General features: G+C 39.3%; 1 protein-coding gene across 1 annotated transcript in view; it reads left to right on the top strand.

The window, feature by feature from the left end:
• The window catches only part of LRP2 (LDL receptor related protein 2), a 186,506-nt gene that overhangs the window by 113,539 nt on the left and 49,832 nt on the right, over window positions 1-23,135 (top strand). Inside the window, exons 34-47 of the mRNA XM_055121247.1 lie at window positions 2,560-2,703; window positions 4,130-4,239; window positions 5,103-5,280; window positions 5,683-5,896; window positions 7,895-8,137; window positions 13,376-13,564; window positions 14,109-15,029; window positions 15,153-15,318; window positions 15,444-15,602; window positions 16,418-16,707; window positions 18,034-18,237; window positions 19,352-19,594; window positions 21,313-21,438; window positions 22,149-22,268. Coding sequence (XP_054977222.1) covers window positions 2,560-2,703; window positions 4,130-4,239; window positions 5,103-5,280; window positions 5,683-5,896; window positions 7,895-8,137; window positions 13,376-13,564; window positions 14,109-15,029; window positions 15,153-15,318; window positions 15,444-15,602; window positions 16,418-16,707; window positions 18,034-18,237; window positions 19,352-19,594; window positions 21,313-21,438; window positions 22,149-22,268 — 3,307 coding nt within the window. The remainder of the gene's footprint in view (window positions 1-2,559; window positions 2,704-4,129; window positions 4,240-5,102; window positions 5,281-5,682; window positions 5,897-7,894; window positions 8,138-13,375; window positions 13,565-14,108; window positions 15,030-15,152; window positions 15,319-15,443; window positions 15,603-16,417; window positions 16,708-18,033; window positions 18,238-19,351; window positions 19,595-21,312; window positions 21,439-22,148; window positions 22,269-23,135) is intronic.

The raw sequence follows: 23,135 nt of genomic DNA, 5'->3' as shown, positions 1-23,135 counted from the left end.
TCCTGTATCCACTGTGCCCACATCTTTAGGTGTGTTCCAGGCACATACCTGGCTGGGATTAAAGGTTGCACTCTCTCTTTCAGCACCGGGGTTCTGAGTAGCAGAAACAGGCTTGGCATGCGGGCTCTACCAGGCTTCTACTCACAACCTCATTTTGCAAGGCCTATTGCCACCGAGCCATGAGCAGGACCCCATGATGCCTTATTTTTTTCTTTTTGGGTCACACCCGACGATGCACAGGGGTTACTCTGGGTCTGCACCCAGGAATTACCCCTGGTGGTGCTCAGGGGACCATATGGGATGCTCGGAATCAAACCTCGATTGGCCTTGTGCAAGGCAAACGCCCTACCCGCTGTGCCATAGCTCCAGCCCCCCATGATGCCTTTTTATAGACAAATGTACAGAAATTCTTTTGCTATTAAGGTTTAGTTTATCTTTTTCACTGAAGGTTGGAAATCAGAGATTGGACTGGATAAAGGAAATATCCAGTAATATATACATTTAAGTAATTGGATATTATTTATTCATCCCACAAATATTTAAGGGCCTATGGCTTCTTCTCCACTGAACTAGTGACTTCTTTACTACATGCTGGAGAAAAATTACCACATGACAGTTTTCACAAAGCCTGTAGTCAAGAAGTACAGGCTTTGTACTTCTTGTAGTTTTGTCAAAACAAAAGGAAAAATTCCCTGCAAATGAGCTAGTACTTGCCTTGCATATGACCAACACAGGTTCAATAACTGGTATCCCAGATGGTCCCTCAAGCACTACAAGAAATGATTACTGAGTGTAGAGCCAGGAGTGACCTATGAGCATCACTTTGTGTGGCCTCAATAAATGCATAGTTTGTTAAGGGATAAACAAGAAAACATATATAAAGAATAATTAAAGAATAGAGATAAGAGGATTATATAAAATTGACATGATTAATCCATGGAAAATATTTCTTCCACTGCCTAGCAGAAATAAATATTGCTACCACTGCTTACCTGAACTGAAGAAGCAAGACAAATTGCAATCTATCTATTTGCTCAGTTATATTTTATCTATACATTCATTATTCATTTAAAATTATGTGTTATAGAAGCTTGGTAGTCAACTCTGTCTTGTACTTGGCTTCCTTCCAGATTTGAAGGTTATTTGGATGAATTTAATTAGCTTGAACACTGGTCCTAACAGGCACATGTTTCCAGACTGAAACAGATGCCATGGTTGTATATTCAGTAGCAGATGGAAAAATCCTCTTAGTGAGCCAATCCCTGGGTCACGGTGATAACAGGGTTGATATTGTCCTAACTTGGGAGCCTTAGACATTTTGATTCTGCCCTGAACAACCTGCTCCTCTGTAGGGGTTGTTTTGATGATTGAATGTCTGATTAGAAGGCATGGGACAATTGTAAACCATAAAGAATTATTAGTAGTAATTTTTCTACTAATAATTAGTAGAAATTATTATTAATATTTTTTTCTTTTTTCTTTTTGAGTCACATCCAGCGATGCACAGGGGTTACTCCTGGCTCTTCATTCAGGAATTACTACTGGCGGTGCTCAGGGGACTATATGGGATGCTGGGATTCAAACACGGGTTGGACGCATGCAAGGCAAACACCCTACCTGCTGTGCTATCGCTCCAGCCCCTATTAGTACTAATTATAGGCAATAAAATTATGTTTTTAAACCTATGAATTCTCCTTTTTTTTTTTGCTTTTTAAGTCACACCTGGATCTGCAGTCAGGAATTACTCCTGGCGGTGCTCAGAGGACCATATGGGATGCTGGGAATCAAACCTGGGTCATCTACGTGCAAGGCAAATGCCCTATCTGCTGTGCTATCATTCCAGCCCCTAAACCTATGAACTCTTATGACAATGCATAGCTGCAAATTCAGATTCTATTCTTTTGCTGTAAAATTTGGTAAATCACTTCATTTTCTAGGTTGCCATTTCTCAAAGTTTATACTCATGAAGATTAAATTATTTCACATCTGTATAGTACTAAGCATCACACTGAGCACATACTGGATACTCATTAAAACCTGTACTATAATCAAAACATAAAAAATTTAAAAGATTTAAAAGAGCAGAAGTTCACAAGGGAAACTCGAGGAAAGAGTGGAGTTAGCTGGCCCTTTCTTTCAGAGTCTTTGGTCTAGAATAAGTGATAATTCTTCTAATTCTCTTTTCTATTGGGACTTTTTCTCATCTGTGATGTTGGGGAAGAGACAACAGGAATCTAAATCTCTACGTAAAAATAAAATTCCAGGTCTTGTGATTTACATTTGGGACTTGGATTATTTTCATAACTCATTTTTCTGTGGTTATTAAGAAATAAACCCCTTTAGTCAAGATCAGAAGCAACCTAAATGGTCATCCCTGTATATAACTGTGATTTCAAAGTGTTGCAGCATTGACCCACTTTATGGCTATATCTTTGCCATTTCCACACTTATGAGGACAAGAGAACCACAGTATCTAATTATAGTTATTTTGAAGAAAAAACTTATATTTTTTATGTAGAAGATGGGCTTTTAAAACCTCTCTTTTTTCTTTTTTTTCAGGGTGAAATTCAAAGAGTAAAGACAGACGGCACCAACAGGACTGTAATTGCTTCTCTATCTAGTTCAGGGCTTTCAATAAGTCTGGCCTTTGACTGGATATCAAGAAACATGTATTTCACCAATCCTGAGACTCAGTCTATTGAGGTAATGATTCCATAAAATGATTTGCACAAACAATATTTTTAGATACATGTGAAACATTTGTAAATTTTTTTTTTGAATCACAGGGAGATACACAACTACAAGATTGTTCTTGATTGGGTTTTAGTTACATAATGTTCCAATGCCCATCCCTTCACTGCCAATGTCCCGAGTTTTTCTCCTGCCTCCCTTGCCCCTGTTCTACCCGCTTTTGGGAGATCTCTCAGTTATAAAGTTGTCCATGTTTCAGTCATACAATGTTCATGGATTATTTTAAAGGAAGAAAGAGGGAAGAAAGTTAAGCTGAACTAATCTCAAAGTCTCTTTGACTTTGAAGGATCAAAGCCAATTTTAATATAAATTACTGGTTCTCTATTTTGTTTTCTGCTTTTCTATTGGGTAACAATACTAGCATGCTTATAAAAGTGTAGATAGTTTATAAAAACTTCTTAATAAAAGTGATGTAAAGAATTTTGGATAAAGGGACGATTATTTTCAGCAGGGATATTTTTTTCATCTTTCTCATCAAATCTGTAATGCTGTTTCAGTTCTGAAACAAATTCATAGTTTTTCTCTCTTTGTAGATGCAAATCTTTCAATGGCTTTAGTATACAGCTTTCTAACAGTGAAACAAAAAGCTGAAACATGATTATAATTCCTTTGTGATAAGTTTTCTTTTCACTCTAATTCCCAGAATTCTAGATGTTGCATAATTATTAAATCATATGATACAAATTGAAATAACTTTACTAATATTAGTTTGCCCCATTTTTGACAAGGTTAAAACATTAACAGATTATTCATTTCATAATAATTTTGAAAGCAAAAATTCCTAAAACATATGCAATCCCTTGTTAGAAGGGCTGTACGGGGTGCTTATGGGCTGGGACTAGACCCCAATTGAGTCAATTAATTTCTCTCTGGGGTATTCAGAAAGATGGATACTGAAACTTCTTCTGAAATACAGGGATTTGAGAGGTGATCTGACTATTAAACCCTATCCCTCTCCATCCCTCCCCTCTCCTCCCCTCCCCCCATTTCCTTCCCTTCATTTCCCTCACCCCTTTCCCTCTCTTTCCCTTCCCTTCCCCTCCATTCCCCTCCTCTTCCTTTCCCTCCCTATTGCTCTGGCTTCTAAATTCTCTTTTTGTATTGCTTATTTCTTTATAGTTGAAATGCAGTGAGGGCCTATCAGAATCTCATACAAAACTTCCCATAATAGCAAATTATGTTCTGAAATTTGTCAAACTCTTTTATTTATTTATTTATTTATTGGTCAAGCTTCTTTTATCTTAGATTTCTTTGCTTTGCCTTTATGTCTTTCAGGAATGTTTATTGAGATACTATGGTGCACAAAGTTGTTCTTAATACAGTTGTTTCAGGCTGTTTTCCCTTTATAATCCTCAACTCTACATTATTTATACTATAGGTTTTGACACTCCATGGAGAAACCAGCTACAGAAAAACTCTGCTTACCAATGATGGGACAACTCTTGGAGTTGGTCTTCCTGTTGGCATTGCTGTTGATCCTGCTAAAGGGTGAGCATTCTAGCTGCTATAGAGCATCATTCTGGTTAATGTTGTGTCCTATTCAAATGGAAGATTTTTTTTTTTTGCTTTTTGAATCACACCTGGTGATGCTCAAGGTTTACTCCTGGCTTTGCACTCAGGAATCACCCCTGGAGGTGCTCAGGGGACCATATGGGATGCTGGGAATCAAACCTGGGTCATCTGCGTGCAAGGCAAATGCCCTACCCGATGTGCTATCGTCCCAGCCCCCAAATGCAAGATTTTAACGGGGCATTATCTGATTTTACATGTTAACTTTGGCAAAACATTAATAGCAATAGGCTTAAAATTTTTTCTAGCCAAGCATACTTTTTTCATACTTTTGAGTGAATGTGGAATAATTTAAGAAGATAGGTAAACTTAACCAGGTCATGACTGATGAAAAGGTTTGTGAAGTTGTAGTCATAAGTTTCTTAGACATATGTTTCTCACCAGTATGGGCTACTGGATTACACACCAATGAAATATTATAATCATATATATAATTATTATATATAATATATATAGTTATTATATATATATTTGCTTTTTGGGTCACAGCTGGCAATGCACAGGGGTTACTCCTGGCTCTGCACTCAGGAATTACTCCTGGCGGTGCTCAGGGGACCATATGGGATGCTGGGAATCAAACCTAGGTCAACCGCGTGCAAGGCAAATGCTCTACCCACTGTGCTATAGTTCCAGCCCCAATCCTATATGCTTTAGATACTAATTTAAATGGTCTCTTTTATGTATAATGTGGACTAAAATTTTTTTTACAAGTTTTGTTTCAGATGCACTTTACTCTACCCCTTCCATTTCATGAAATGCTTGTGTTTTTTTCCCGGTTGTAGGAAAATGTACTGGTCAGACCAAGGAACAGACAGTGGTATTCCTGCTAAGATTGCGAGTGCTAACATGGATGGCACAGCTTCTCAAATACTCTTCTCTGGGGACCTCGAACATTTGGAGTGTGTGACCCTTGACATCGAAGAGCAGAAACTCTATTGGGCAGTCACTAGCAGGGGCGTGGTAAGAAACCCCTTCTGGTTTGATGGTTTTCTGGATGAGCTTGTACAACTGATCTGAGTTATCTGGAAATTCTTAAATAGCTTATAACAGCGGATTCTTAAATTTAAGAAAATTTTATAGCTTTACCACTGGATTATAATTCTACTAATAAATTTGGGAGGACTATCTTACAGTTTTTACAGTATCACTGTTTTCCCCACTAAGTCTTCTCCTTGAGCATAATGAATGACATTGGTTTGTTTGGAATAGAATAATCAAATAAAATCATAAGATAAACATGAAAAAGTTCTCCACAGGATACAGTGATGTACAAATATGAGGCAGTATTATTAAGACATTATCAATTCAAATGTTTCTCCTTTTGCCAAGAATTAGTCAATAATGAATATTCTGATCTCTCAGATTGAAAGAGGAAATGTGGATGGTACAAGCCGAATGATCCTGGTAAACCATCTTTCTCACCCCTGGGGGATTGCTGTCTATGGATCCTTCCTTTATTATACTGATAGTGTCTATGAGACTATTGAAAGAGCTGACAAGGCCACTGGATACGGCCAAAAAATCATGAGAAATAACGTTCTAAATCTGAAAGGACTTCGGGTTTATCACAAACGAAGTAAGTGTTTGTCACTAAAACAAACATTTGGGATGTACAATATCTATTCACTTATAGACATATAGATACATAAATGCATGCCCACAGTAGACCAAGGTGAGGATGTGAATGAAATGTAAAGTTTTACCATGTAAAATTTTTTAAGATAGTAAAATTTTACCATGTAAAATTGTAAACCATGACCATAGTTGTTTTTTGTTTGTTTTTGATATTTGATTTTTATTTTGTCTGTATACAGTTCACATTTTTATATTATATATTATATAGCTGTATATATTATATACATCCTATATATCATTTATATTATATTATATAGTTCACATTCAATATTCCAACATCAATCCCACCACCATTATACCTTCTCACCAACAATATTTCAAATTTTCTCTCCCACCATCCAAGCCTACCCTAATAACAGCTCCTAAATAATTTAATTTGTATTGCTTATTAAAAATAATTCACTAACAATGTTCTTAGTTTCCTTAGAAGAAAGTGTGTGAAGATTGTTGTATCTCAGCATGGCCCTTGTTTAAGTATGGTTATGTATCAAAAACCAATCTTGATCTTAAAGGCAGGATAGACCACTAGTGCAGGCTTAATTTCATTCTTATTCCCCTTCATCACCTTCGGTTCCTGTCACTGTCATTGTCACTGTCATCCCGTTGCTCATCAATTTGCTTGAGTGGTGGGCACCAGTAATGTCTCACTGTGAGACGTTACTCTCCGAAAGCTGCAGAGGAATCGAATCCGCGTTGGCCGAGTGCAAGGCGAATGCCCTACGAGCTGTGCTATTGCTCCAGCCCCTTCAGTTCCTAACTTTGATTTTTCTTCATTGCAGTTACTGAAAGAACATCTCTCTGTGTTTCTCATTAAAATGAAACCTCAGATAGGACAATTATCTGCCTGTCATATTGCTCTCTACCCAACAACTAGAATAAAACCTGACTTACTAATAGGGTTGAATTTTAATACTCAAGGAACAATCTTCTTTGATATATTTTTTCATCATTTTTGAGAGTCGACATTTTTTTCAGAGGTTGTTAAAAATTGTCATTGTAATATATTTTAGAGCTCTCAGACCTTAACCAAAGATTATCAGATTGCTGTTCTCTGGCGTAGGTTTTTTGAATTGGTGTTTTTAATGCACTGTAGCACTGTAATACTGTCGTCTCGTCCTGTTGTTTAGCAATTTGCTCGATTGGGCACCAGTAACGTCTCCATTGTGAGACTGTTTGTTACTGTTTTTGGCATATCGAATATGCTATGGGTAGCTTGTCAGGTTCTGCCCTGTGGGCGGGATACTCTTGGTAGCTTGCCTGGCTCTCCTAGAGGGACGGCCGCGTGCAAGGCAAACTCCCTACCTGCTATGTTATAGCTCCAGTCTTACTTTATAAAATAAAATAAAAATAATTTAAAAAGAAAGGAAAAAGAGGACTGAGAGGTACAGATTACAGTTTGTTTACACAGCTTAACCAAAACCCTGGGCCTAGAGCAAAGTCACGTCCTAACACTCAATGAATCCAAAAGCAAATAAGGGTGATTTGACACTGGTGCAGGTGAAGCCCCCCCTTCCTGACAGGGCAGCAGAGATCAGAAGGACACAAATAACCTCACCTCAGCACTTCAATGTCAAGCCAACACCCCAATAATAGCAGGCAAATTTAAAGCAAACTTCAGGGAATCCACACTTTTACTTATTCTTTTCAGTGAATTTTATTTTTGTATGTGGAAAAAATCTTTTTTACTTAACATTCTTTACAACAAAAAATCCATCATAGTATTGATTATGTAATTAATTGATTATGTAATTATGGAAAAAAATTAACCAAAGTATTTTGCAATGGTTGTAGTTCTGCTCTGAAACCTTTCTGTGTTTTCATTGTATATCTCCAATACTTAATTTTCTAATGATTTTATAATGATTTATTCGTTAACCGACTTCAGTGGAGGTGGTGAGTATATAGGCTCAAAGGTTAAAAACTGTTCTTTTTCATTTAGACTCTCAAGGATCCTCCAACGGCTGTAGTAACAATCGGAATGCCTGTGAACAGATCTGCTTGCCTATCCCAGGAGGACTGTTCTCCTGTGCTTGTGGCTCTGGATTTAAACTCAATTCTGATAATCGGACCTGCTCTCCATATACTTCCTTTATTGTTGTTTCCATGCTGTCTGCAATCAGAGGCTTTAGCTTGGAATCAAATTCCGATCATTCAGAAGCGATGGTGCCAGTGACGGGCCCAGGTATGTCCACACAATACATTTGTCTCAATCTTTTGCCATGTTGAAATAATTGGTACCATGAAGAATTTATCTGTGTTTGAATTTATCAAATAATGAAATTTCTTTCCTTGAGTGGGCACACCTTAAGTGAAACTCATACTTGGATTTACTCAAATGATTCATCATTGGAGGACTTTTAAAATATCAATTTGAACCCCTGTTCCATATTTCTAATTCTGGTTTATGGCTAGTCATTTATTCAGTCTTAACAAGTTTCTGGACTATGGGCCTTGAAGAGGACACTGTCCTGACGATAGAATGGAGTTGAGATTGATGAATAGAAGTAATACAGAGCTGGAATTCAGAACATCTATTATGGAGACTTAACATAGATGCTATAACTTAAACTAATCCACAATTTTATTCAATAATGTGTATTTATTTTATCAGTTTGAGTAGCTGATTTTACAATATTAGTTACTGGCATGATAAGTAGAATATCACAAGTTAATAATGGAAATAAAAAGAGAAGGATGAAATGCAGGAGAGATGGTCAGAAGAAACAGACCATCTAGTGAGGGACTCAGGTGCTTGGCTATGTTTCCCTAAATCTATATGTTACCATCTATTTCCCTATTTTGGTGAAGCAAGATATCTTTTTTTAAATTTATTTAGAAAAACACAAGGGTAGAGAGAGAGAGGGAGAAGTGTGTGCCCAAGAGACAATAGAGGAATCTCTGGAGTGGAGGAGTGGAGATAAGCAAGCAAAGAAACATTGAGGCAAGCAAGTGAGATGCATAGTGAGGGCAGAGCACAGCCTTAAAGAGCAAGCCAGTTACCATTTATTAAGATATAAAGGATTTCATAAAGATAGATTTATGAAAAGATTTATAAAGATAAAACAATTTTGATCCAAACTTTCATTTTGAAAAATCTCAAATGCAGAAAAGCTGGAAGGTCAGTGAGTATCTTCATTATCTAGATTCAACATTTGATAAAGCCATATATAGGCTCTCAAGTTCTGTGGATTTATCCTTCTATATATACATCTATATATTTATTGACTTTATAAAAGTAATTAATTTGATTCGGAGCAATAGTACAGTAGATAGTATGCTTGTCTTGCATGTCTTCGATCCAGATTCTCTTTCTAGATCCCATACGGTTCCCAAGCACTGTCAGGATTGATTCCTTAGTTCAAAGCCACAAGTAAGCTCTGAACACCAATTGGTGTAGCCCATGAAACAAAAACAAAAATGGAAGTTTTCCACTGACCACACTTTGAGGAACAAAGTTATGCTGTCACCAGTAATTCATAGATATCATGACATGCATTCATTCTTAACCATTTTCACCTTGGACTATTTTTTTAATTTCATTTTATGTGTTTATTTTTTAATTTATTTTGTTAATTAGAGAGTCACCACGAAGGTACAGTTACAAATTTACCCATTTTCGTGCTTGTGTTTCCTTATACAATGTTCGAGAACCCAGCCCTCCACCAGTGTCCATTCTCCACTACAAATGAATCCAGCATCCCTCCCACCCTCCAATCCCATCCCGGGCCCCCCCTCCCCCCCACTACCCTGCCTCTGTGCAGGGTGTTCCATTTTGTTCTCTCTCCTTTTGGGTGTTGTGGTTTGTGATAGGGGTGTTGATTGGCCATCGTGTTCAGTCTCTAGTCTACTTTCAGCACACTTCTCCCCACGCGGGATCTCCAACCACATTTTACAAGGTGTCCCCTTCTCTATCCGGGCTGCCTTTTCCCCAGCATGTGAGGCCGGCTTCCAAGCCATGGAGCCAACCTCCTGGTATTATATACAACTATCCTTGGGTGTTAGTCTCCTACTTTGTTATTTTATATTCCACAGATGAGCACTATATTTCTATGTCTGTTTCTCTCTTTCTGACTCATTTCACTTACCACGATACTTTCCATGATGATCCACTTATATGCAAAATTCATGACTTCATCTTTTCTAACAGCTGCATAGTATTCCATTGTATAGATGTACCAAAGTTTCTTTAACCAGTCATCTGTTCTCAGGCACTTGGATTTTTTCCAGATTCTTGCTATTGTAAGCAGTGCTGTGATGAACATATAAGTGCAGATGTCATTTCGACTATACTTTTTTGCTTCTCTGGGATATATTCCCAGTATTGCTGGATCAAATGGAAGCTCAATTTCTAATATTTTGAGAAACATCCATATTGTTTTTGAAAGGGGCTGGACCAGTCGGCATTCCCACCAGCAGTGTAGAAGGTTCTCTTTCTCCCCACATCCTCTCTAACAGCAGTTGCTTTTGTTCTTTTGGATGTGTGCCATTCTCTGTGGTGTGAGGTGTTATCTTATTGTTTTGATCTGCATCTCCCTGATGATTAGTGATGCAGAGCATTTTTTCATGTGCCTTTTGGACATTCGTATCTCTTCCTTGGAAAAGTTTCTGTTCATTTCTTCTCCCCATTTTCTGTTTGGTTTGATGTCTTCTTCTTTTAGAGTTCAACCAGTGCTTTATATACCCTTCATATCAACTCCTTATTGGATGGGTATTGGGTGAATATCCTTTCCCATTCCCGCTGATTCTGTGTTTGGCTGTAGCCATTATACTGTTGAGGGCTCCTACTGTGATTTTTAATTCATGTACTGATTCCTTTATTTGTGGACTTCCATTCATAGCTTTGAAATTTCTGCTCTCATTTCTTCCTGCATTTTCTTGGTGAACCAATCCAATGCTTCATTTATATCTCCCTTAATTTATTGGATTTCTGTTCCTTGGTTGCTTGGAGTACATCAACTCTCCTCAAGGTTTCCTCTCTGAATTCTTTTTCTGAAAGGTCCTATACGTGGGTAGCCCCTGTTGAGGTTTCTGGAATCTTTTCTTCATCCTCTCTTCATGGAGGGGATTTTTGCTATTTCTTCATATTGGTATGGAAGTATAGAGTTGGAACCTTCTATCTGTCTATTTCTATTGCCTCTTTCTGTGGGAGGCAGGGCTTTCATTGTGCTAAATTGATAATGATAGCCTTGTTCATATTCTAGGCATTCATCCTGATTTTTGTGGGGCCTCTAGTGAAGATTTAAGACTATGCTCTTCTTGCAAAGGTTTTGTGCAGCTTCTATTGTTCACTGATAGTTTTTGTGAAGTTAGAATAAGCTAATGGCCTATTTGACATAGAGTGATTGAGATGGCCAGGGTATTTTATTATTTAAAAAACATTTATGGGGGCTGAAGCGATAGCACCACGGGTAGGGCATTTGTCTTGCACGTGGTCGACCCGGATTTGATTCCCAGCATCCCATATGGTCCCCCTGAGCATTGCCAGGAGTAACTCCTGAGTGCAGAGCCAGGAGTGACCCCTGTGCATCGCCGGGTGTGACCCAAAAAGCAAAAAAAAAAATTAAGGGGGGCTGGAGCAATAGCACAGTGAATAGGGCATTTGCCTTGCACACAGCCAACCTGGGTTCAATTCTTAGCATCCCATATGGTCCCCTGAGCACCGGCAGGAGTGATTCCTGAGTGCAGAGCCAGGAGCAAAACCTGTGCATCGCCAAGTGTGACCCAAAAAGAAAATAAAGAAATAAATAACAATTTAATGTAGGAGTACTGCTATTTATTCAGCCATTGATTAAGTTGATTGAATTTGGCATGAACACCATATTACTTAAAATTTTATTTTCTTTTTGGATTACACCCGGCAATGCACAGGGGTCACTCCTGGCTCTGTACTCAGGAATTACCCCTGGCGGTGCTCAGGGGACCATATGGGATGCTGGGAATCGAACCTGGGTTGGCTGCATGAAAGGCAAATGCCTTACCCTCTGTGCTATTGCTCCAGCCCCTATTTAATATCATGAGATGACCATTACAAACAGTTCAAAATTGGGTTTCAGTCATATAATGATCCAGCACCCATCCCTCCACCAGTGTACATTTCCCACCACCAATGTCTCCCATTGCCTTACCACCATCTCCCAACACTCCACCCCTCACCCCCAGCCTCCTTCTATGGAAGGCACTTTTCTTCCTGTTCTTCCTCTCCTTTTCCTTTTGTACATTATGGTTTGCAATCCAAGTGCTAATGAGGTCATGGAGTTTGTTCAGGGCATTCAGTATTTTTATTGGGACGGTAAAGCTGGAGTAGCTTTTCAATTGGGTGGCATTTTTTGTTGTTGTTTTTAATACTTAATCACCATGAGAAAAGTTACAAAGCTTTGAGGTTTACGTCTCAGTCATACAATGATCAAACACCCATCCCTTCACCAGTGCACATGTTCCACCACCAAGAACCCCAGTATACCTCCCATTCCCCCCCACCCCCCTGTGTGGCTGATGATTTTCACTTTACTCTCTCTTTACTTTGATTACATTCAATATTTCAATAGAAAACTCACTATTATTATTTGGAATTTCCCCCCAACTATCAGACCTGCTGAAAGTTTGATATTTGATAAAATTTGATAAAAAATTATCAAATGATGAAAGGCATCATTTGATAATTTGTTTTCCATTGTTGAGAATGAAGAGCATATGAGGTTTTGGATTTCTGGTATTTTAGTAATTAAGTCTAGAGAAATTTCTGCCAGAATTTGCGTCACTGCAAGCTCCTACCTCTGCTTAGTGGGCTCTAAAAGATGGCAGTCGCTACGCCGCCACCACTGCTGCCAAAAGGAAAGGCTGAAATAGTGGATGTGGATGTAATTGCCAAAGCTTCCAGAAGTATGCGCAGAGGTAGTTCATCCCAAACCAGAAAAAGCTAGGTTATGAGATTTCAGTCATAAAACCTGTATATCTGAATTTTCTGCAAATTATCTCTTGGTGAGGTCCATCCTGAGACAGTGAAGTCAGGCTGGAGGTGTGGTGGCGATTTAAAAAATACTGTTATCACACAGACTCATTCTTATTTTTTAAAATGCAGTTGATTAAATTGATCAATCATAATTACTATTTTCATATGGCTGGTGAGAATCTCTTAATGTGACTGTCTATATCCCTTTGACATGATTTCTTTAATGATTTGAGTGCTTCCTTGCTCTCTGGTGTCTCATAGTTTTTCTTCCCAAACCAGAAATTTCTCCATGTGGGAAATTCTATTATTGTGGGAAATACTTTTGAAAACCAAGATGTGGGGTGAGGCTGGGGATATAATGGGAATCAAATAAAGAAAAACTCTCTTTTGGAAGTGTCCCAGAAGGGATTTATTTTAAGGTTTTAATTCTTGGCAGAGCATCACTGAATGATCTTTTCTTAAATATTCCAGGACGAAACGCACTGCATGTGGATGTTGATGTACCTTCTGGCTTCATTTATTGGGGTGATTTTAGCAACTCTGTGCCATCAAATAATGGAATCCGTAGAATCAAGCCAGATGGGTCTGGTTTTACAAACATCATTACTGATGGGATAGGAGAGAATGGAATACGGGGACTTGCCGTGGATTGGGTAGCAGGTAAGCTATATTATGAGTATTTTTGAAAAGCCTCTTTATGATTACTCTTTTTCAGTGTGAGAAATTTAGCATTATATATAATTTGTTGAGAAAATTAAGATATTTAATTAAAATTATTTTAACTAAGTGCTCAGGCCTTACTCCTCGTCTTTGCACTCAGGGATTACTCCTAGAGGTGTGGTGGGAATCGGTTGGGTTTCTTAGGGGGACTTGTGGGGTATCAGTGATCAAACTCTGTGTTGATGTGCACAGAAATCTCTAACACCACTTGGGTATTAAATATTTAAATAGAAGACTCTCTTGGAACTACACTTTTTAGTTGAAAATTGGTTATGAAATTTCCTATGTTTAAGCTGACAATGAGTTTAATTCAAGAAATCTTTCCTAATCTCTAACTGGATCTATTTTCCTTATTTCTAAACAGATCTTTTGAAAGGATTCATCATAGTAATATTAAATCTCAACCTTATATTTTGTGCTGATTTTGAAAGATACCTTAAATTTTTTACTTTTTTACTTATAAATTTATTTCATTTTCCTACAGGAAATCTTTATTTTACCAACGCCTTTTTATCTGACACATTGATAGAAGTTCTGAGGATCAATACTACATACCGTCGTGTTCTCCTTAAAACCACAGTGGATAGGCCCAGAGCAATTATTGTAGATCCCAAGAACAGATACCTCTTTTGGGCGGACTATGGACAAAACCCAAAGATTGAACGTTCTTTCCTTGATTGTACGAATCGGACTGTACTTATATCAGAGGGCATTGTTACTCCTCGGGGCTTGGCTTTGGACCTTTTCAGTGATTTTGTTTATTGGGTTGATGATTCTTTAGATATGATTGTAAGGATTAAAATTGACGGACAGAGACCTCAGGTGCTTTATTATGGCAGTCAGTACCCAACTCCATTTGGCATCACTGTTTTTGACCGTACTATAATATGGGTCGACAGGAACTTAAAACAAATCCTTCAAGCTAACAAAAGTCCAGTAAACCCAGGGAGAACACAAGTGATAAGGAACAATATCAATTGGCTTAGAGATGTGACTGTCTTTGACCCGACTGTCCAGCCCCGCTCTCCAGAAGAGGTCAACCACAACCCTTGTTTGCAGAATAATGGTGGATGCTCTCATCTTTGTTTTGCCCTGCCTGGATTGGAAACTCCAGAATGTGGCTGTGCTTTTGGTACATTGCAAGCTGATGGCAAGAACTGTGGCATTCCAACAGACGACTTTTTAATTTTTGCTTTGGAAGATTCCTTGAGAAGCTTACACCTGGACCCACAAGACTATAGCCAACCTTTCCATCCAATAAGTGTGGATAGACATATTCTGGCTCTGGACTATGACAACATAAATAAGAGAATCTACTTTACGCAGTCTTTACCATCTGGACGTGGCCAGGTTGCGTATATCAGCTTGAATCACAGGGTCAATTCTCCTACTGTCATTGTTTCAGGCAAGTGTTCTGCATGTGCAGCTTATTTTGGATGTGACATGATGGGCTTTGGATTACCCAGTGGTTCTATGATGCATATTGCGACTCTAATGCCTTTGTGTGTATGTGTTCTTGTCTGTGTAGATATAGGAACTTCTACTGGCATTGCCTTTGACTGGTTCAATAGTAGAATTTATTACAGTGACTTCACCAACGGGACAATTAGTTCCATGGCCCTGGATGGGTCTATGCGGCTCCATTTAGCCTATGTTTCCCGTCCAACTGCAATTGCGTTAGATCTTTGCCGAGGGTATGTCATGGTTTTCTTTGTCATTTTTTCATAAGGAGAGGGTTTTTTTAGTATATGTGCTGCAGAAGTGAGCAATATGAGTTTTTAAAAAAATAAACTAATTGCAACTTCTTTTGGATGACTAGGTACATGTACTGGACAGACTGGAGTGCTAATGCCCAAATTGAGAAAGCCACATTGGGAGGAAACTTCCGGGAGTCAATTGTGAATAGCAGCCTTGTCTGGCCCACTGCACTTACTCTGGACCTTGAGGACAACCTTCTCTTCTGGGCAGATGGTAGTCTGTATGTGTCCTTGATTATTTTACAAATTCTCCCACTCTAGAAGAGCTTAGGGGGGACTTGAGGTCATTGTCTGAACTGTTCATTCTGACATGATAACCCACATGATAACCGAAGTTCAGTGTTTGGATTCTTTAGTCTTTGACCTTTTGTTATCTTCTCAGTAGACCCACTTCTTTAGGAAATTCGCAGCAAATGTTTACCTTATAAGCTCACACTTGTCCAAGCACTTGTGAAATGAGCAGTGGTTATCCTAATGGAAGAGATCAGACGATTTTATTTAGTGTGTCAGGTTTTAGTCTTGAAACAAAGAGTGCCTAGTAATCTAATCTTTCTTTCATTTTCTCATTTGAAAGAGAATGGTGATGGTTTATGTCTAAATGTGGATCATACTAGGTAAATATGTCAAGGTACTTGGTAAATAACAAATCAAAAATGTCCTTAAAAGGTGTATGAAGGAAAAGTGATGGTTTATTGAGTATGTACTAAATACTAAATACTAAATACTAAATACTAAGTTCCTTGTATGTTGTGCACTACTTCATAAAAATATCCTGGTTATCTTTATGTTAGCCTGGTTATCTTTATAGAAAGTTATTATGGTTTAGAAGTAACTGATTTGTACAGGCAATTGTTTGAGAATCAAACTAAGCTCTTATTGGCAGAAACATAGTTTGTTACCCATGAAACAAAAAATTGGAGGAAAATTGGAGGAAAGTTGGGAGCTTAAGTAAAGCAGTAAGTTGCACCAGACATGGGTCTACTGGTTGTGAGCCTTATTTCTGTATTTCAGCTTTTCTCTTTTCAATTTGTTTTAGGCATAGGATAGAACGCATTACACCAACAGGCACAGAGCGGGAGATTGTCATCGGCACCGTCTCTCAGCCTTCTGGGTTGACTGTCTACGAGCAGTACATCTATTGGACTGATGGGCTTGTACAAAGAATTTACAGAGCTAACAAGTTTGATGGGTCAGGTGTGACTGCAGTTACCCCAACTTTTAGCTCCAAACTTACGGACATCAGTATCGTGGCGGAGGACTTGGAACACCATTGTGACAATCCTTGCAATGTGTTTAATGGGGGCTGCAGCCATATCTGTGCAAAAGGTAAGACATTGCCCATGAAGGCAGAATGGGAAGGGAAAGAAGGAAAAAATTCTCCTTGATCTTATGGCAATAATAAAATAGGGGAGGGAGGCTTTCTGCCAGGAATACTGAGAGACTTTTTTTCCTTTTCAATATAGGGTCCTCTTCAAAGGTTTCTGTTTGGGGGGGGGTAGTGGAAGCACATCCAGTGCTCATCATGATTATTCCTGGCTCTATGCTCAGGAGTGACGCTGGCTGTACTCTAGGGATTGATAGAATCTAAATCAGGGCCTGCTGCATGCAAGGCAAATATCTTAACCCCTTAGAAGATATTTTTAATTGATGCCTAATGGTGATAGAAGCAAAGATGGAGGCCTTTGCTGCCACTCCTAATGACTTGAATTTCCATCAAGAGCGAATACCCTGCCATAGAGGCAGTTTGGGGTGGGGGGAGACGGGACTGGGGAGGCTGGGAGGGACGCTGGGTTTACTGGTGGTGGAGAATGGGCACTGGTCTGAAGGGATGGGTTCTTGAACTTTGTATGGGGGAAACATGAGCACAAAAATGTATAAATCTGTAACTGTACCATCACAGTGATTCACTAATTAAAAATAAAAATTAAAAAAAAAGAGCTTACTTTTTTAATAAAATGATTTAGTTTTTATTTTGGTAAGGTATTAGTGATATGCTCTTTGCCATGTGTTTAATAGAGAACACAGATTGACAGAGTAATGCACCTTTGATACCTTTGCTTCGCAAATTTTGTTTACAAGGAGAATGATGGTTTTTGTTTTCATTGAAGATGAGTGATAGTTTAGGGTGAATAGCCACATCTTCAGAAAATGGTTAATTTTATATCTGATGTAAAATTATGTAAAGTATAGTTGAAATTATACATCTGATATAAAGTTACTTAGATTATAATTGAAAGGTTGCTAGGGAAAATTTAATGGTTTATTTAATATAAGGATTTTGGCTTATATTATATAAATTAGAATGACATTTCTTGTAGAATATTGTTATGGTTGGGCTGGAGCGATAGCACAGCAGGTAGAGCATTTGCCTTGCTCGCAGCTGACCTGGGTTTGATTCCTCCATCCCTCTCGGAGAGCCCAGCAAGCTAACGAGAGTATCCTACCTGCTTGGCAGAGCCTGGCAAGCTACCTGTAGCATATTTGATATGCCAAAAACAGTAACAACAAGTCTCACAATGGAGCTGTTACTTGTGCCTGCTCGAGCAAATCGATGAACAACAGGACAACAGTGCTACAGTGATTGTTCTGGTAGAGAAAACATGAATGGTTGCTGCATAAAATTTTGCTCTTTCTGGGCCCATCTTTCATCAGGTCCCCATGGTGCTGAGTGCCGGTGTCCACAAGAGGGCCATTGGTATCTAGCCAACAACAATAAGCACTGCATCCCAGATAATGGCACACGGTGTGATGCATCCAAGTTCACTTGCTTCAATGGGCACTGCCTTTCAAGCCGGTGGATATGTGACAATGACAATGACTGTGGTGATGGCAGTGATGAGCTGGAAATTGTCTGTGGTGAGTTGAACTCATTGATTTTGTCAGGAGCCTTTGTCTTGTGCTAAGTGTTTATTAAACAGTTCTGCTGTGAGTGAAGAGGTTTGAGATCAGTGCTAATAATCCTGGAAAACATTTCCTGAGACTCTAGCCTGCATTTTCTTTGGTAACGTATAAGCTGTTCTATTTGCTAGGTATCTAGATGCAATGCTTTATTGGGAAGCACCTTTATCCTGAGAGAAAACAGAGGTGGGGAATTCAAGTCTCTACTAGGCCACTTACAACCTCCAAGGTTCTGGGGAGCTCACTGAATCTCTCTGAGCCCCAGATAAGTAAACAGCAGCCATTCTTAGGGTTTCAGTAAGGAGTAAGAAGAACATTATACTGAAAACAGCATTTATGAGCCAGAGTCATAGGATAGTAGAGAAGGTGCATGTGGTTGACCCAGGATCTATCCCTGGGTCCTCCAGGCTCTGCCCGAAATGATCCTCACCATAAAGAGAAATCCCTAAGCACAGCTATGTGTGGCAAAAAATAAGCAAACACAAACAAATAAACAGCACAGAATAAGTCTTGCATGACTAGTATGAAGCTTTTTAAATTAACTTTATTAGCTGGAGGACCTTCATTTAAATAAAATATTTTGGTGAAGGAATGGAGTTAGTACAATGGGTAGGGTGCTTGCTTTGCAAGCAGCTGACACCATAAATGCCCCATATTATTCCTTGAACCCACCAGCAGTGATCCCTGACTGTTGTGCCAAGAGTACGTCCTGAAAACAGGTGGGTGTGGCCCCAAAACCAAAATTTAAAGGATAAATCTTGCTGAGAGCACTCCCACTGCTGCTTTTGCTGCAATGAAAAACAGATAGACATGGGACTGGAGTGATAGTACATCAGGTAGTGTTTGATCCCATATTGTCCCCTGAATATCACCAGGTAAACCCGGAGTATTGCCAAGGTGGCCCCCAATCCAAAAGACAAAAAAAAAGCAATAAATGTAAATCATACGATTTTCTTTATCTCCACTTTATATGCAGTGTTTTCCATGGGGTGTAAAATCCAGTTGTTTTATCTGATAGAATCTCTTCAAATGTCAATCAATAGCTTTTACCCATGTTTTTTCCTCCTTTCAGCAATGCACACCTGCGCTCCCACAGACTTTACCTGCGCCAATGGGCGGTGCATCCAGTATCGGTTTCGCTGCGATCACTATAATGACTGTATTGATAACAGCGATGAGGAAGGATGCCAGTTCCCTGGCTGCAATGCAACCTCAGAATTTACTTGCCATAATGGAAAGTGCATTCCACTTGAGTTTGTCTGCAATGGCATTAACAACTGCCATGACAATGAGACTTCTGATGAGAAAAACTGCCGTAAGTTTGTTTATGTGCTTTTATGCCTTGGGGGGTGAAGTCCTGGAACTTGGGAGATGAAATCACCTAAAAATGAAGACTTTCTGAAGATAGAGAACTGGAAATGAATCAGTTTTTATTTGGGAAATAACAAAAGCTCTAGTAGTTGAATGGTTTACCCCAAATTAGGAAACTATCATTGACATCATTGACTATTTTTAAGATCAAATATTTTGTCCTTGTTACATATATATCTACCAGGTTAAAATAACTTTTAATCAATACTGGCACGTTTATTGTGATCAATAATTGTTGTATAAAAACATAAGTAAGGTGTTAATAGGACTTATTTCTCCTCATTTCCCATTTGCTCTAAAAATGCTTTTTTTTTTTTTGGCTTTTCGGGGTTACACCCAGCGATGCTCAGGGGTTGTTCCTGGCTCTGCACTCAGAAATTACTCCTGGTAGTGCTTGGGGGAACCATATGGGATACCGGGGATCAAACCTGGGTTGGTTGCATGCAAGGCAAATGCCCTACCAGCTGTACTATCGCTCTGGCCCCTAGAAAATGCTTTCCTGTTTCTGTTTTATGCATCTATCTCAAGCAGCTCCTAGATGTACATAAATCATGCCATTGTAATGCTCAGCAAAATCAAAAGTAATTAATATTTTGTCTTTCATTTACAAAACATATTTTTAGAGTTCTATACATTGCTTTGGGATATTCATTAACTCCCTACTTTATCGTATGTGACTATTTCCACTTTCTTCTCCCTTTTAAAATTTGAGGGTATGGAGAAATAAGCACAGTGGGCAGGGTGCTTGCCTAACATGCAACCTACCCAGGTTTGATACTCAGTACCCTATATGGTCCCCTGAACCCTTCCAGGAGTGATCTCTGAGCACACCAAAGATAAATTCCTTAGCATAATTTTTTTTGAAGTAAACAGATTTTATTTCGAGGTTTCTGAGGGAAGGAGGCAGAGATAAGTGGGAGAGAGAATAGTAAGAATAACGCACTCAAGAGAGAACACGGGCTTCTCCACGGGTGGAGAGCGCTCTACACACATCCTAGCACTGGAAACGAAAGCATGAAAGTACACATCTCACGGGGGGAGATGCAGGAAATACATGTGCTCGGGCACTGCATGTGCTCGGCCACGTGGGCGCAAGCAGCACATGGGCTCGGGCAGCATATGCGCGCTCTTCCTTTGTTCAAGGTGTCTTCTATAGGGTTTCTTCAACCTGCCCCCACGTGGGGTTTCTTTCCAGATAAAAATTGATTGCTAAGGTTACCAGGGAGGTTGGGAGTTGTGATGGTCTTTAAGCTGGATCACATTTTAATCAGATTAAGGGAGAAGTTTGAGAGTTTGAGGAATTTCATGGGGAGAGGTCCAACCTCCTCAAGGTCCACTGAAGGTCTTATCAGGTCTGTTTTCTGTATCCACAGGGTAGGTCAGTCTCAGGATTCTCATCCCAGAGAATCTAAGTTTCATTGCCAAGGGCCTTTCCGTATTTACCTGCCTACATCATATTCCCCCTAGAAGTTTTACCACCTTGAATCTTTAAGGGAATTAGATTCCTCATTCCTTTCTTGCTTCCTTTCTGCTGTTTTGTGTTTTTCTGCATTTGATCTGTTTGTGCAATAGATTCTGCAATAGATCTGTTAGAAATGACTCTAGTTTGGATATATATGTGGTGGATATATTTAAAATGTTTACCTGGTTGTCCTTTTCAAGCTGAACATTCTTGCCAGCCTGGATATTCGAAGTGCGAGACTACAAATTTTTGCGTTCCTCGTCTTTACTTGTGTGATGGAGATGATGACTGTGAAGATGGGAGTGATGAAAGCCCCATTTTCTGTGGTAAGTTAAGCCTCTTTCTCTATATGAGATGTACTGGATGCCTTTTTAAACTGATATATGATCTGGGTGTGTTGGGAAACAGTTTCCCCAACGTGCCTGGACACGTTGAGCACTGGGTCCGGGCAGACATGGGGTGAAAGATAACGGGCTCAGAGAAACACCCTCTGGGAGCAGTTGATGGCTTTTCACTTTATTGCCAAATACACACATATTTTATAGAGGGTCTCAGCTTACAAGAAGGTCCAATCACCTAAAGTTTAGCAGTATTGGCCTATAATAAAGCTCTCCTACTCTGCTTTGTCTTGGTCCAATCCCAATCAAGGCTAGTTGCTGAGGTTAGGATGACCTACTAAGCATATGTGACAGTTTCTGTGTCTTTAGAGGATGTGACTAGGAGGTTGAGTGAGCCTCAAGGCCGAACACCCCATGCTGACATCCTGTTCTTCTCAATTTTGCCCAGATACTCCCTTTTTCGAAGCTTCACTTCTGGGCCACTTTGCAAAATCAGGTCCTATCTGCTCCATTGCCCATCCCCATTCTCCACATGGGTGTAGGTGCAAATATCAATTTTTATCTTAAATTGACTTAATAAATAGATGCACTGTACAGTTGCATTTGGAGTGATGTCAGAAGCTAATCCGGAAATAGCTAATACAGACTGATGGTAACAAGCCTGTGCTTTCTCATGGTTTTATGTTTCCTTCCTTCAGCCACTCAGACATGCCACAGCAATGAGTTCCGCTGCACGGATGGGCGCTGTATTCCTGAACATTGGCACTGTGATAGGGCAAGAGACTGTACTGATGGCTCAGATGAACCAAGCACATGTGGTAAGATATAGTCACATTATGATGCAACTAAAAAGTTTCTCTGAACTACTTTATATACAGAATTCATCATGGCATTTGGATGTTTGTATCTCCTGCTCTCATGGTCCACTGAGAGGCTGAATATTCATTTATTTAAAATGTCATAATTCATTAGGCAGACAGTATAGAAGTGAGGACCTATTCCTTGCATACTCTGACCTCAGTTCAACCCCTGACACTCTGTGACCTTCTAGAATCACTGACTGCACACCTGGAGGCCCCTGAGCACAGTCCAGTGGCCCTGCTGTTCTCTGGCTTCATAGCTCTTTATGCTCTATCATTCAGTGGTCAAGCCTAGTTGTCCAAGAACCAGTAGAAATATCCCCTGGGAACTGTGAGCTTGGTAGGCACCTCCTACCCCCAAAACAAGAGCAGAAATACCAAAACTCCCCCCATTAGTGCAGGGCACTTGTGGGTTGCTGGTCAGCATATGGATAATGCTGATTAATGCTATTGTAATGAGACTATGTTGGTATTACTGAAAATTCCTTGAACTTCATTCATTTTCGTGAATTTTGAATTAGGATTTGTCACTTTGTCATTGTGGGAAGGGCAGAAGTAACTGGAGTAATCAGATATATGGGTAGGGAACTCCATGCTGTTTTATTATGTGCAAGCTCATGGATGGATAAAGATTTCATGGTTTTCAGAATTTCTCATTAGTCTCCTGTTCTGTTACTTTATATTCTATAAATGAGTGCAATCTTTCTATGTTTGTCCCTCTCTTTCTGACTCATTTCACTTAACATGATACTTTCCATGTTGATCCAGCTACACGCAAATTCCATGACTTCATCTTTTCTAACAGCTGCATAGTATTCCATTGTG

This window comes from Sorex araneus, chromosome X, assembly GCF_027595985.1.
Source record: "Sorex araneus isolate mSorAra2 chromosome X, mSorAra2.pri, whole genome shotgun sequence".
Taxonomy (NCBI): Eukaryota; Metazoa; Chordata; class Mammalia; order Eulipotyphla; family Soricidae; genus Sorex; species Sorex araneus.
This window is presented reverse-complemented; position numbering and strand designations above follow the sequence as displayed.